The sequence below is a fragment of the Capsicum annuum genome, chromosome 2 (genome assembly GCF_002878395.1).
Source record: "Capsicum annuum cultivar UCD-10X-F1 chromosome 2, UCD10Xv1.1, whole genome shotgun sequence".
Taxonomy (NCBI): domain Eukaryota; kingdom Viridiplantae; phylum Streptophyta; class Magnoliopsida; order Solanales; family Solanaceae; genus Capsicum; species Capsicum annuum.
This window is the reverse complement of record NC_061112.1, coordinates 75,768,981-75,782,149: the sequence shown is the minus strand read 5'-3', so window position 1 is coordinate 75,782,149 and position 13,169 is coordinate 75,768,981. Positions and strand designations below refer to the sequence as shown.

At 36.2% G+C, this 13,169-nt stretch overlaps 1 protein-coding gene across 4 annotated transcripts in view; it reads left to right on the top strand.

Moving 5' to 3' along the window:
• The window catches only part of LOC107858566 (vacuolar fusion protein CCZ1 homolog B), an 18,246-nt gene extending 12,815 nt beyond the window's left edge, over positions 1-5,431 (top strand). For 2 of the 4 annotated variants that reach the window (XM_047406354.1, XM_016703297.2), the window contains 4 exons: positions 825-1,280; positions 3,150-3,305; positions 4,419-4,648; positions 4,929-5,431. In XM_047406354.1, the coding sequence (XP_047262310.1) occupies positions 825-1,280; positions 3,150-3,305; positions 4,419-4,648; positions 4,929-4,956 (870 nt within the window). In that variant the 3' untranslated portion in view covers positions 4,957-5,431. The remainder of the gene's footprint in view (positions 1-824; positions 1,281-3,149; positions 3,306-4,418; positions 4,649-4,928) is intronic. The other 2 variants (XM_047406355.1, XM_047406356.1) reach the window with 1 other exon arrangement.
• The last annotated feature ends 7,738 nt before the right edge of the window (positions 5,432-13,169 follow it).

The window sequence follows — 13,169 nt, the reverse complement described above, 5'->3', positions numbered from 1 at the left end:
GTCTGTCTCCAAACCTCCAACTTATCATTAACTCCTCCCAGAGTCTCGTCAATAGTACATCATCATCATCAAATAACATATACCAAGGCACCTCCTCTTGAGTACACCTCGTCAAAACTTCCATCACCAAGGCACATAAAAACGGGCTAAGAGTCGATCCCTGGTGCAACCCTGTCAACACAGAAAAGTGTTCTGAATGGAGTCCTACCGTCCTCGCACGAGTTTTTGCACCGTCATACATGTCCTGAATCGAGCTAGCGTACACCACAACCCCTCTAGCCTCCAAGCACCTCCACAGAATCTCCCGGGGAAACTTTGTCATACGCCTAATAGCTATTGTTAATTTTACTTATTATTCCGCAAGTATTTCTTGTTTTAATTTACGAACTATTAAACAAATACAATGTTACAGTATTAATATTGTTTAATTTTGAAAGTTACATTTAAATTCTTCAAAATGATTATTTCCAAATTCTGTTTAAATAGATCCAATGTTAAAAGTTCAAATAAATCCTGGCACTGCCCACCAAGAACTGGTACAACCTGTTAGTGGTCCTAGTCCAGGGCTTGCCCCAAACCTTGAGAATTCAGCCGGTCTAGTGCCAAGTTGAAACCAACTTGGGGTGGTTCAAGCTTGGCTGGTCTCAACTTAACTAGGCGATCCTGATCAGGTTATGCCAGTTTCCAAATTTATCTTTGATAACTTTGTTATAGAAGCAGTTGCAATTCAAAACCAATAATATCTGCATTAACAAACTACATATCGGAGATCCTTTAAATGTCATGTTTTTCTAATCATTAATGGTAACTATTCACCTTTTCAGGATGACCTGATTAACCTATTCACATATACTGTCATGAGGTTGACCCCAAATGCTCTGTCTGCTGGAGCTAGCTCCTGGTCCTATTTACGCAAGGGAAGCACTACTTCTAATGCTTCTGGGTCTTTATTGACAAGCTCTAACTTGGTTTTGGACCCGTACTACAGTTCACGGGATACTTCTCCAGTTGGAGTTCGTAGCTATCAGGTTGTTAGGCCCTTACAGCATGAGAAATGGTCCAAAGGGAAGGATGGTTTCCTTGTTAGTGATATTTGGGGCACAGAAGTTGGCAGCTTGAGTCCTAGCAGTCCAACAATTTTGTTCAAGCAAACAGAGGAGAGAATGTATCTTTGTGCCTTTCAGCATAGGAGCCTCACCATAATACTTTTCATTCCTGTCACATCTGTACACAATGGGGAGCAAGGGTTGTCAGTGGTGAAGCAGCAAATTCTGGAGAATGTAAGTCGATACAACAAATGGTCTTATTTTCTTGAAATAAATTGGTCCTTATTTAACTTGCTTTTTGTAGGTTGTTTCTTTTGACCTTCACTGACTTCCAATCAGGACCGCTTAGTTTGGGACATCATTCTGTAAATTGGAATTTATAGCAGTAGAGCTTGCAAAGGGTTTAAATTTATCTTTATATCTCAAAGCTTTTCTATGACCTCTTTTGAAACATTGAAAGAGAAAACTCAGTGAGTTAATTAATCTACAACAACATACCCACAAAGTGGGGTCTGGGGAGGGTAACTGTACACAGTCCATACCACTACCTCAGAGGTGAGATAGAGAGGTTGTTCCTATAGACCTCGAGTTAATTTAATCTTTTCGTCTTAATTTTACATTGGCTGTGGATAAGGGTTAAGAAGCTAAGTAATATCTGCCTGGTTCTTGTTGATTTTCTGCATTTGGTAAACATTAACAATGGTGGATGTGAAAAGTAAGTAATTGCATAAAGAAGTTACAACATAGGGTAGAGTGTATGCAGACCTTACCCTTACCTCGTGGAGGTAGAGAGGCTGTTTCCATAAACATGAAGAAACCAGTTTTCAAAAAAGAAAGTAATTGCATAAAGTCGCTATGGTGGACCAATTAGCAGCTTGGACCTTTTTATGCCTCACGCCTCCTATATAAGGAGGAAGCCAGGAACATGTATTTATTTCCTCTTCTTTGGTGTTTTGGGAGTGGGGTGGGGTTGGGGGGGTGTATATATTCAAAGATAGATGTTTAGCAAGGGTGGAGGAGAGAGTATATTGGAGTAATTGCTGGCAGGGAAGTGTGCAATAAACCTAATTTGTTTGCAGCCGAATGGACAATCAAGGAAATAAAAGTTCATTGTATTGTAGCAGCTGGGAATGGGATGAACAAAAAAATGGGAAATGCCAATGTGCAGGAAAACCGGAATTCTTTTAGTTTATATTGGCAATAGATTAAACCTTCATGGTGATCTATAGCAACTCCCAGGCCTGTGTATCTCATGGATGTTTAAACTGTCATGGACAGTAAATTGTCCCACCAATTCTTCATTTTTGTTTCGGTAGTGAGTTGGAGAGGCTGTTTTTGAAAGACCAAACCGAAGGAAAATAATATGCCCTTGTCAAAATTAGAAGTTACAAACTACTAAATCAGTCTGATGTGATTAAGATTGGTTATTAACTCAATTCCTTGGTGTACAGAAACTAGAGTCAGTCGGAGACATTCTGTATCTCATATTTTTCTCTAGTGAATTATTTTGACTAGGAAGGGAGAAAACTGTTTAAGCCTTGTGTATATTTATTTAGTTGACAAACTTTATAATAGTATCAACTTAATTGTATTCGAAATATGAACATTTCCTTACTAACCAGTAACAAGCTCACTGTATTTGGGTCCTGGGTTTCCTTTCCTTGGTGTTGTTTACGCGCCTTATTTAGTTTACAAATACATATCCCATCTGTATATTGTTGCTCTAGATTTTACAGGACTTCTTAGAAGACTTAAACTAGTAGCTCGTAGTGGCAACTAGCCAAGCTATAGTTTTGGTTTGTATCCCCATAAGTTGAGTGGGCACAAGTAGAAGACATAATCACTTGATGCTAGAAGATTTTGCAAATTTCCTTGAAAGGAAAACCAGAAAACAAGTATACGAGCTCAAGTGAAATTAACTGAAATGTCAGTCATCGTGCTTTTATCAAGATTATGTTTCTTTCTATTCTTGGTGGGTTTTCCCTTCCATTTTTATTTGCTGAAAGTATTCTCTGCTTTTGAGATTAATAGTACTTTGGCGAGCACAATTGTTATGATGGAATTATTATCTTGGTCAGTTCATGACATATCTAGTAATTTTAGGCTTCACCCAAGATATTCAAAGTTGAAGAGAAACTATCCCGAGGATGGGATGGCGAGAATGCATATCATGTGAGTGGTTACCGCTACTTACTTGTGGATGGTGATAGATGTATCTCTCGGGCATCCCCACCTGGAAAAGTAACAACTCTTGCAAAGGTTAGATCACTTCCTTTTTCCTTCTTTTGGTTGTCAAAGCTTTCATTTCAATTCAAGAGGCCACCTAAATAGTGCTTTCTTTGGTTTTTTGACTATATCGGAAGTTCACATGTGTGTGCCTATTTAATAGGCATGTGAAAATAGTAGAGATGCTGAAGGTTATTTCTCTCTTATTCCGGCAGCTCTTGCTCCGTAACTCTGTTAACATTTTGTCACATTATATGGGTATTGCAAGACACTTGTTACTGGCAGATGCAACAGGACATTACAGAAGATGAAAGCTTTTAGAACCTCACTATTTTTTGAATTTTTGAAGATAAGATTTTATTGGAATTATAATTGTATGGGTATAGCTGACTAAATTGCAGGTTTTTTGTGCTTGCTGTCGGAAAGCTTATACAAAATTAAGCATTGCTAAAGTAAATTCACTATAATTTTGGGGAATTTGTTTTTTTGGATACGTTATATTCGGAGCACATGTAATTTGATATGTTGGAGACTTCTTGTTGGCTTCCTTTGTCTACCTTGCACTCTTAATGTGAGCTATCTGCCACAAGCGAGTAAAACTGAAAGTTTGTAACGAATAAATAGGCTACCACAAATGACTTAACAGTCCAATGTTCACCAATTATTTTGTGTCAGAGTAGACTTTTAACAGTTCTGGGTCTATGTGGCACACTGTTTCCATATATTTCGGTGGTTGATTGCTTCTTGTTTTGAAAATTCTCATCCACTTATTGACAAACATCTATTTGGTAGCGTTTTATAAAGATGTATTGAACCGAAGTCTGCTCCTAGAGTTCTTGTACTAGGTGACCTATTAAGCCCCAATTACATTTCAGTCAATGTCTTTGTCAAAGTGAGATGCACACCGTCTCGACATGTTTAATATAACTTCCTGACGTTTTTCCTTGCTGCGTGGAAGCCTGTTTTACTTTACTTTACCAGGTGACAAGTTTGTTGTGAAGTTCTCAAACATTTGTTTGATGAAAGTTAATCGTGAATTGCCAATGTTCTTTTCTCGCGGGATGATTTAGCCATTGTAATCAGGATTGTGTACTGTAAAATTAGATTTAAGTGTTACTAAAAAAAAGAAACTGATAACGCATGCAGGATTCATTAGTTGCAATGAGTAAGCTCCGAGAAGAGGTTGACTTAGAAAAGAGCAGAGCTAAATGTGATGGCTCTGACTGCGAGAAAGACCAAGAAATATGCATTAGAGCAAAAAATGGTGCTTGGGTGATTTCTCGGTTGACACGAGGGAAGGAGCTTTACATGGTACTTGAGAAAGCCAATGAAACCCTTCTTTACGCCTCTGAGGCTGTTGAAAAGTTCAGTGACAGGTAAAATTTCCCTGGGAAGTTTCCAAGCCCAAATGATACTGAAACTTTTATCTTCTAACCAAGTACTTATGAAATCTTACGGATTTTTGAACCTACACGTGCCTCAACGAGTCCTCTTTGAATTCCTTGCTTTCTCACATTTCTTGCTAATTTCGTTGAAAATTCTGTTGCTATCTGCATAGAAGTTGAACAGTTTCCAGTAACCATATTGCAATGGGAAAGGTTTAACCCGTTCTATTGAATATTGTTGGTCTCACGTTAACTTTCTTAAATTGTACAGGTACTGCAGTGGAGTTTTTTCTTTGTAATAGGGAAGCCAATTTTTTATTTTGCCAAGAGAGCTATACACAGGAAAGCTATAGCTATTAGTTTGCTGTTAGCCCAAATGTGTGTACTTTTTGTAAGTAAATAAACTTCACCTTGTATAATGATGCATTTTTTCTCCTTTGTAATTTCAAGTACCAATTTGTAACCCAATCACCGTCGGAGAAATGTGAAGTAAAAAAGAAGAGAAGAGAGAACTAGTCCTAGTTGAGTTATTAAGAATTGTTCACTGCCAGAGCATACAATGATACAAAATAGACCACACGAGCAAGTGGGAGATGCTTCCGCTTTACATGACTTGACTTAAATGAAGAATGTTATCCCGATATTTCCTCATTTTCATTTTATATTGGTATTTGATTGGACCTCCTTCGGAAGGTAGGGGTGAGATCTGTGTACACTTTATCCTTTCAAGACTCCACATGCGGAATTATATTGAATATGTTATTATTGTTATTGTATTGGTATTTGATTGATTATGTAGTATTAAGCGGTGTTTAAAAGGTGTTGAAAGTGCACTTAAAAGGCACCAAGGCAGACGGGTAAACTACATAAATGACTTTATAATGGGTGGCTTTGTTTTTTCGTCCCTCGTAAGAATAGTCTAATAAAATTAGTCTCCTTTCTTTTTTTGTTATAGCATAGTTATCTATTTGTAGGGGTGGGCGGTATTTGGTTCAGTATTTTCAAAGTTCGGATTTGGTAATCGGTATTTGAACGTAGATATCACATACCGTACTTATAATATCGGTTCGGTAATTCGATAATTGGTAAATTAAAATTCAGTTTGGTACGGTATTTGGTGGTATACCATATTAAAGTTGGAGATGTGCAAATGTAAGTTTAAACTTCAAAGAGTATATTTAATAGAAATTCTTTGTAGTATTCTTTTTGTTGCTTTTTATGAATACATTATAAGGTTGTCTATTGGATTGGTTATATTTATATATATATATATAGAGAGAGAGAGAGAGAAATTTGATATTCGATAAATAAGTTGTTGAGTCACACTATGAAGATTTGGGAGAGAGGGTGGTTGAGTGGAGATTGAGAAGGGTCGTGTCTATTTCAGAGAATCAGTTTGGTTTTATGCTTGGTCGCTCGACAACAGAGGCAATTCACCTGGTAAGAAGATTGGTGGAGCAGTATAGGGAAAGAAAGAGGGATTTGCACATGGTGTTCATCGATCTGGGAAGGCGTATGACAGTCCCTAGGAAGGTTCTTTGGAGATGCTTGGAGGTGAGAGAGTGCAGGTGGCGTACATCAAAGCTATTAAGGACATGTACGATGGAGGGAAGACTCGAGTGAAGACAGGTTTGCACCAGGGATCGACTTTCAGCCTTTTTCTTTTTGCGTTGGTGATGGATGTGTTGACGCAGAGTATTCAAGGTAAGGTGTCGTGGTGTATGTTATTTGCGGTTGATGTAGTGCTGATTGATGAGACGCGAGGGGGTGTGAATGAGAAATTGAAGGTTTGGAGGCAAACCCGGGAATTTAAGGGGTTCAGGTTGAGTAGGTCCAAGACGGAGTATTTGGAATGCAAGTTCGGTGACTCGAGTCAGGAGGACGGTGTGGTGGTGAGGTTGAACTCTCAGGATGTTTGTAAGAAGGATAGTTTTAAGTATCTTGGGTCTATGATTCAGGGGGGATGGCGAGATTGAGGAGGATGGCGATAAGCGTATTGGAACAGGCTGGATAAAGTGGAGGCTCGCCTCGGGAGTGTTATGTGATCGGAAGGTGCCCCTTAAGCTTAAAGGCAAATTCTACAGAGTGACAGTCTGTCTGACCATGCTGTATGGAGCTGAATGTTGGCCAGTGAAGAACTCCTATATCCAAAGATTGAAGGTGGCGGAAATGAGGATGTTGTGTTGGATGTGTGGTCTCACTATAGGGGATAGAGTCAGGAATGAGATTATCCAAAAGAAGGTGGGAGTGGCTTCGATGGAGAACAAGATAAGAGAAGGCAGGTTGAGATGGTTTGGGCATGTGATGAGGAGGAGCACAGATGTCCCTGTTCGGAGGTATGAGAGACTAGCTTTGGATGACTTCAGGAGGAGTAGAGGTAGGCCAAAGAAATACTGGAGGGAGGTGATTAGGCATGAATTGAGCAACTGGAGCTTACTGAGGACATGACCCTAGACAGAAAGGTGTGGAGGTCGCGGATTAGGGTTGAAGGCTAGTGTGAGTGTGTGGATTGTGGCTAGGTGTTAGAAGGATGTGGGGGTGGTAGTTCTCTTAGGTCTGTGAGTGTATTGTTTACTACTAGGAGAGTATCCATTTTTCTATTTCTTATTTCGTATTGCTTGTACTTTACTTATTTTGTATTTCCTTGATATTTACTGTTATTATTTTATCGCTTATTTTTGTTGTGTTATACATCCTGTTTCAAGTTGCATTACGACCTTGCTATACTATTCTCTCTCTTGAGCCGGGGGTTTATCGAAAACAGCATCTCTACTTCTTCGGAGGTAGCGGTATGGACTGCGTACATTTCACCCTCCCCAGACCTCACTGTGTAGGAATATACCAGGTTGTTGTTGTTGTTGTTGTTGATATTCGGTAAATACTAAATATCAAACAGTATTAATATCTTGTATCAACCCAATCCCGATTATCGAAATATTGAAATTTTACTTTCAAATACCATATCAAATGCTGAATTACCTAATACCAATTATCAAATTTTTCAATTCGGTTCGGTAATTCGATTTTCAGTATTTTATGATCAACTTTATCTATTTGACCCTCAATATTTCAAATATTTTTAAACAACTATATACTTATTCATCTTTCAATTTTTATTTTTTCCTCTTTTTTATTCTACTTTAATTTTATTTTTCTTTTCTCTTTTTTTTAAAAAAATTTTTCTCAATCTTTACTTTTTTTTTTTTGCCTTTTCTCCTCTTAACTTCTATTTTTAAATTCTCTTCTTCTTTTTTTCAGTTTTTCTCAATCCTTACTTTTTTTCTTTTCTCCTCTCAACTTCTATTTTTCTTAAAAAAGAAAAATCTCCTTTTTATTTTTCTCTTTTTTTTCTTTTTTAATTTTTCTAAATCTTTATTTTTGTTTTGTCTCTTTTTTTGTTTTTTTCCCAACCTTTATTTTTTTCTTTTCTTCCCTCGACTTCTATATTTTTTTATTTTTTATTTTCTTTGGTTTTTATTTTTTTTAATATTTTTCTTTATTTTCTTCTTTTTTTCACTTTTTTATTATTTTTTTCTTCGATTTCTTCCAATCAAGTTACATCCCATGAGCAATAGTTGGTACTACCACATTGTAGAGGCAAAATTTATGACTTTCAACAAGAAGTTATGTTTCATGGGTAAGAGTTGACACTATCACATTGTGTTTTGATTTATGAGATTCTATAACTCTTATCTTAAAGTTAAAACTTAGCTCAAGGACTTTCAAACAACAAATTATGCTCTACGGGCAAGAGTTGACTCTACCACGCTATGTTTTTATTTATGAGATGTTCTACAACTCTTGCCTTAGAAGCAAGACTTAGCTCAAGGACTTTCAAACAATAAATTATGCCGCACGGGCAAGAATTGATACTGCCACATTATAACTTCATTTATGAGATGTTATACAACTCTTGTCTTAGAGGCTAGACTTAGCTCAAGGACTTTCAAACAGCAAATTATGCCCCACGGGCAAGAGTTGATACTACCACGTTATGTCTTCATTTATGAGATATTCTACAACTCTTGCCTTAGAGGCTAGACTTAACTCAAGGACTTTCAAACAACAAATTATGTCCTACGGGCAAGAGTTGACACTACCACATTATGTCTTCACTTATGAGATTTTCTACAACTCTTGCCTTAGGGACACAACTTATCCCAAGAATTTTCAAACAAGTTACGTATATTGGACAAGAGTCAACACTAACATATTGTGTTTTTTTACTTATGAAATGCTCTATAACTCTTGTCTTAGAGGTACGACTCAACCCAAAGACCATCAAACAACAAGTTATGCGTCATGGGCAAGAGTTGATGCCACCACATTGTGTATTAATTTATAAGATGTTTTATAACTCTTCTCTTAGAGGTAAGACTTAGACCAAAGGGCTTTCAAGCAACAAGTTGTACCCTATTGGCAAGAGTTGACATTACCATATTGTGTTTTGATTTATGAGGTATTCTATAACTCTTGCCTTAGAGGCAAGATTTAGCCGAAGGAATTTTAAACAACAAGTTGCGCTCCATGGGTCAGAGTTGACACTATCACATTATGTTTTGATTTATGAGATGTTTTATAACTCTTGCCTTAGAGGCAAGACTTAGCCGAAGGACTTTTAAACAACAAGTTGCGCTCCATGAGCAAGTTTTGACACTATCACATTTTGTCCTGATTAATGAGATGTTTTATAAATCAATGACTTTTAAACAACAAGTTATGCCCCATGAGTAAGAGTTGACACTACCACAATCTTTTTTGACTTATGAGATGTTCTATAATTCCCGCCTTAGAGACATGAATTAGTCCAAGAACTTTCAAACAACAAGTTACACCCCATGGACAAGAGTTGACACTACCACATCGTGCCTTGATTTATGAGATATTTTATAACTCTTACCTTAGAGGCAAGACTTAGCCGAGTTACATTCCATGGACAAGAGTTGGCACTACCATATTGTGTCTTGTTTTATGTGATTCTCTATTAGTCTTGCCTCTAAGACAAGACTTAGTCCAAGAACCTCCCAAAAGAACAAGTTATGCCCGATGAACAAGTGTTGACACTACCACATTGTTTCTTGATTTATGAGATGTTCTATAACTCTTGTCTTAGAAGCAAGACTTAAGGATTTTCAAACAACAAGTTTTTGTTCCACAAGCAAGACTTGACATTACCACATTGTGTCTTGATTTATGAATTGTTCTATAATTTTTGTCTTAGAGGCAAGACTTATCCCAAAGAACTTTCTAACAACAAGTCATGCCCTAAAATTTGCTTTGATGTCAAAACCAGAAGATTTCTTCGCGAATTATTCAACTTTTTATTTATTAGCAAAATTTAATAGAAGTTGAGAAAAAGAAAAAAGAAAAAAGAGAACAAACAAAATAGAGGAATAAAGAAAAAAATATTGAGAAAAAAAGAAAAAAAAAGACAAAAAAAAAAAAAAAAGGTTAAGATAAAAAAGAATAAATAACAAAAAAACAATTAAAAAAAAGATTGAGAAAACAAACACGAGAAGAAAAAAAATAAAAATAAAGTTTGAGAAAAATGAAAAAGAAAAAAATAAAAAATAAATAAATTAAAGATTGAGGCTATGAATTTAAAAGAGAGAGAGAAATGAAGAAATAAATAATATTTGAGAAAACAAAAAAGAAAAATGAGAAAAAAGTAAAAGAAAAATAAAAATTGAGACAAATGAATTAAAATAAGAAAAAAAAATAAAAGTTAAGGTAAAAAAAATTAACATAGAACTTGAGAGACAAATGAGAATGAAAAGTTTAAAAATATTTGAGATGTAGAGGGACAAAAAAGTACTTGTACTATACATAAAAACGAAGGAAGGCTAGTCTTTAAAGATTTTTCATATGGAAGATAAAAAGTCAAAGCTACCCACTTTTGAGGTCATCTCATATAATTTTCTAAAGACAGACTGGGCTGAGGGATGCAAGACATTCACTTAGGCTTAAGTCCAAACTTTTTGGGTGTTAGTAACCTAATTGAGATTTTTAAAATCGGAGTTGAAGTTGCTTAATAAATTCATTTTTAATACTTAAATATTTGAAAGTCAATAATCCTTAAACTAGAAAGTTCAAAAGTTATGATTATTCTCATTGTTTACCTAATTTTATAATCCTTTCTCTCTGTTGGAAATTGGAAGGGGTAGAAGATACTTTATTATTTATTAGGAATTCCCAAAAAATTGTGTATGCTCAAGCATATAATTAATTAAAATGAGGGTTAACAAACAATGAATAGGACTGATTCTTCCTATGATGTTTGGTATTTCCTTTAAGCTCAATTGTGTTGTCAAAATAATATCCAGTTTTATGGTACTATTATCAAATTTATTATAGATGGTTGGTATGATGTTTCTTGGCATAATATCCATGTATGATGGAGCTAAAATGCGGGCTAAAATAGTAGGAAGGGATTCGGAGTATTTCTATATGAAAATAGGGTTGCATTACGGATCAATTTTTAGTTCATTCCTCTTTTTGGTGGTGATAGATGTATTGACGCGGTGCATTTAAGATGGGGTGTCTTGATGTATGTCATTTGTAGATGATATAGTACTGATTGATTAGACACGTAGTGAAGTGAATGATAGGTTGGAGGTACAGAGACAAACTCTAGAGGCGTAAGGGTTTAAGTTGACTAGAACCAAAATGAAGTATTTGGAGTGCAAATTTTGTGAGGGGTTACAAGATGAAGGCGTGCAAGTGTGGCTGGACGCACAGGCTCTCCCTAAGTGCGTTAATTTCAAATATCTTGATTTTATTATCCAAGGTGGTGGGGACATCGGCGATGATGTCACTTTTCATATTAGGGCGGCGTGGATAAAGTAGAGGCTTGCGTTCAGAGTCCTGTGTGATAAGAAGATACTACTGGAACTTAGAGGTAAGTTTTATAGAGTGGTGGTTAGATCGATGTTGTTGTATGGGATGGAATGTTGGCTAGTCAAACATTCCTATGTTCAGAAGATTTATGTTATAGAAATGAGGATATTGAGATGGATGTGTGTGCATAGTAGGTGTGATAGAATCAAGAATGAGACTATTTGAGATAAGGTGGGAGTGGCCTCTATGGTGGACAAGATGAGGAAAGCGATATTGAGATGATTTGGACATATGATATGGCATGATTCAGACAACCCCAGCCAGGAGATGCGAGAGGTTGAATATTGTACGTTGAAGAAGTATCGAGGAAAGATAATTAGACAGGACATGTCCCATATTCAGGTTACCGAGGACATGATCTTAGATATGAAAATATGGAGGACGCACATTAGAGTAGAAGGTTAGTCGTATAGGAGTTTTATTATGCACTAGTCATAGTGTAGTAGCATTATATTTGCATTTGTTGTCATATATTATGCTTTGATTGATTACCACACTACCTCGTGGTTGATTATTTCTTTTTATGATAGATTTTGCATTATCCCGTGTCGTCATATTATTTGCCTTGGGTTCCTCGTCTTTGTACCTAAATTTGCTACACTTGAGATGAAGGTCCTTCGAAAACAACCTAGCTACCTCCCCGAGGTAGTGGTAAGGTCCATGTACACTTTATCATCCCCACACCTTACTTTTAGGATTTTACTGGGTATGTTGTTATTGTTTCTTGAAAAACATTTTCTACTCTCCGGCCATCAGCCAATGATTCATCATATGAGATCAATGGGAAGTAAGGATTTAGACACAGGTCATTTCAAAGAAAGAAAGTTTCAAGTATCTAAGGTCAATAACTTAATAAAATAGAATATTGATGAGATGTCACATATTGTATTAGAACGGGATGGTGAAATAGAGGCTTGTGCCCTACAGTATAAGAATATGACACCAAGAATTCAAGGTAAGTTTTATAGATTAGATGTTAGAACAACTAGATGTATGAGGCAGAGTATTAGTCAGTCAAGAATTCACGTTCAGAAGATTAATGTGGCAGAGACAAGGATGCTTCAATATAATGTTTGGATACACCAAGATTAATAAGATTAAGTTGAAGATATGCAAGATAAGGTACAGGTGGCCCTGATGATGGATAAGATGTGGAAACAAGACTGATATAATTCGAGCATGTAAAAAAAACTTTAAAATGTCCTAGTAAGAAAGTGAGAGAGACTGACAATGATAGGTCTAAGGAGAAAGAAAGAAAAACTGAGAAAGAATTCGAGAGAGGTGACACAATACGTCGATCTTTAGCTCAATGGTGACATGACCTAGATAGGAAAGCATAAAGGTCGAGGATTAGGATAAAAGATTAGTAGGTCGCGTGATTTTCTCTTTCCTATCCGAGAATATGCTTCTAGCTTAGAGCACTTTGTCTACTCCCTCTTCAACTTATTAGTATCACTATTGTTATTCTACTATATCATATTCCTCAATTATAGTACTAATGTTGTTGCCATCCTCAATTTTACTTTAAAAATCAAACTCCCGCTTTCAATAATACCCATTCTTCTCCCTTATCTTATTAACTTTTTTGAATACTAATTTTACTTTTACCCTCATA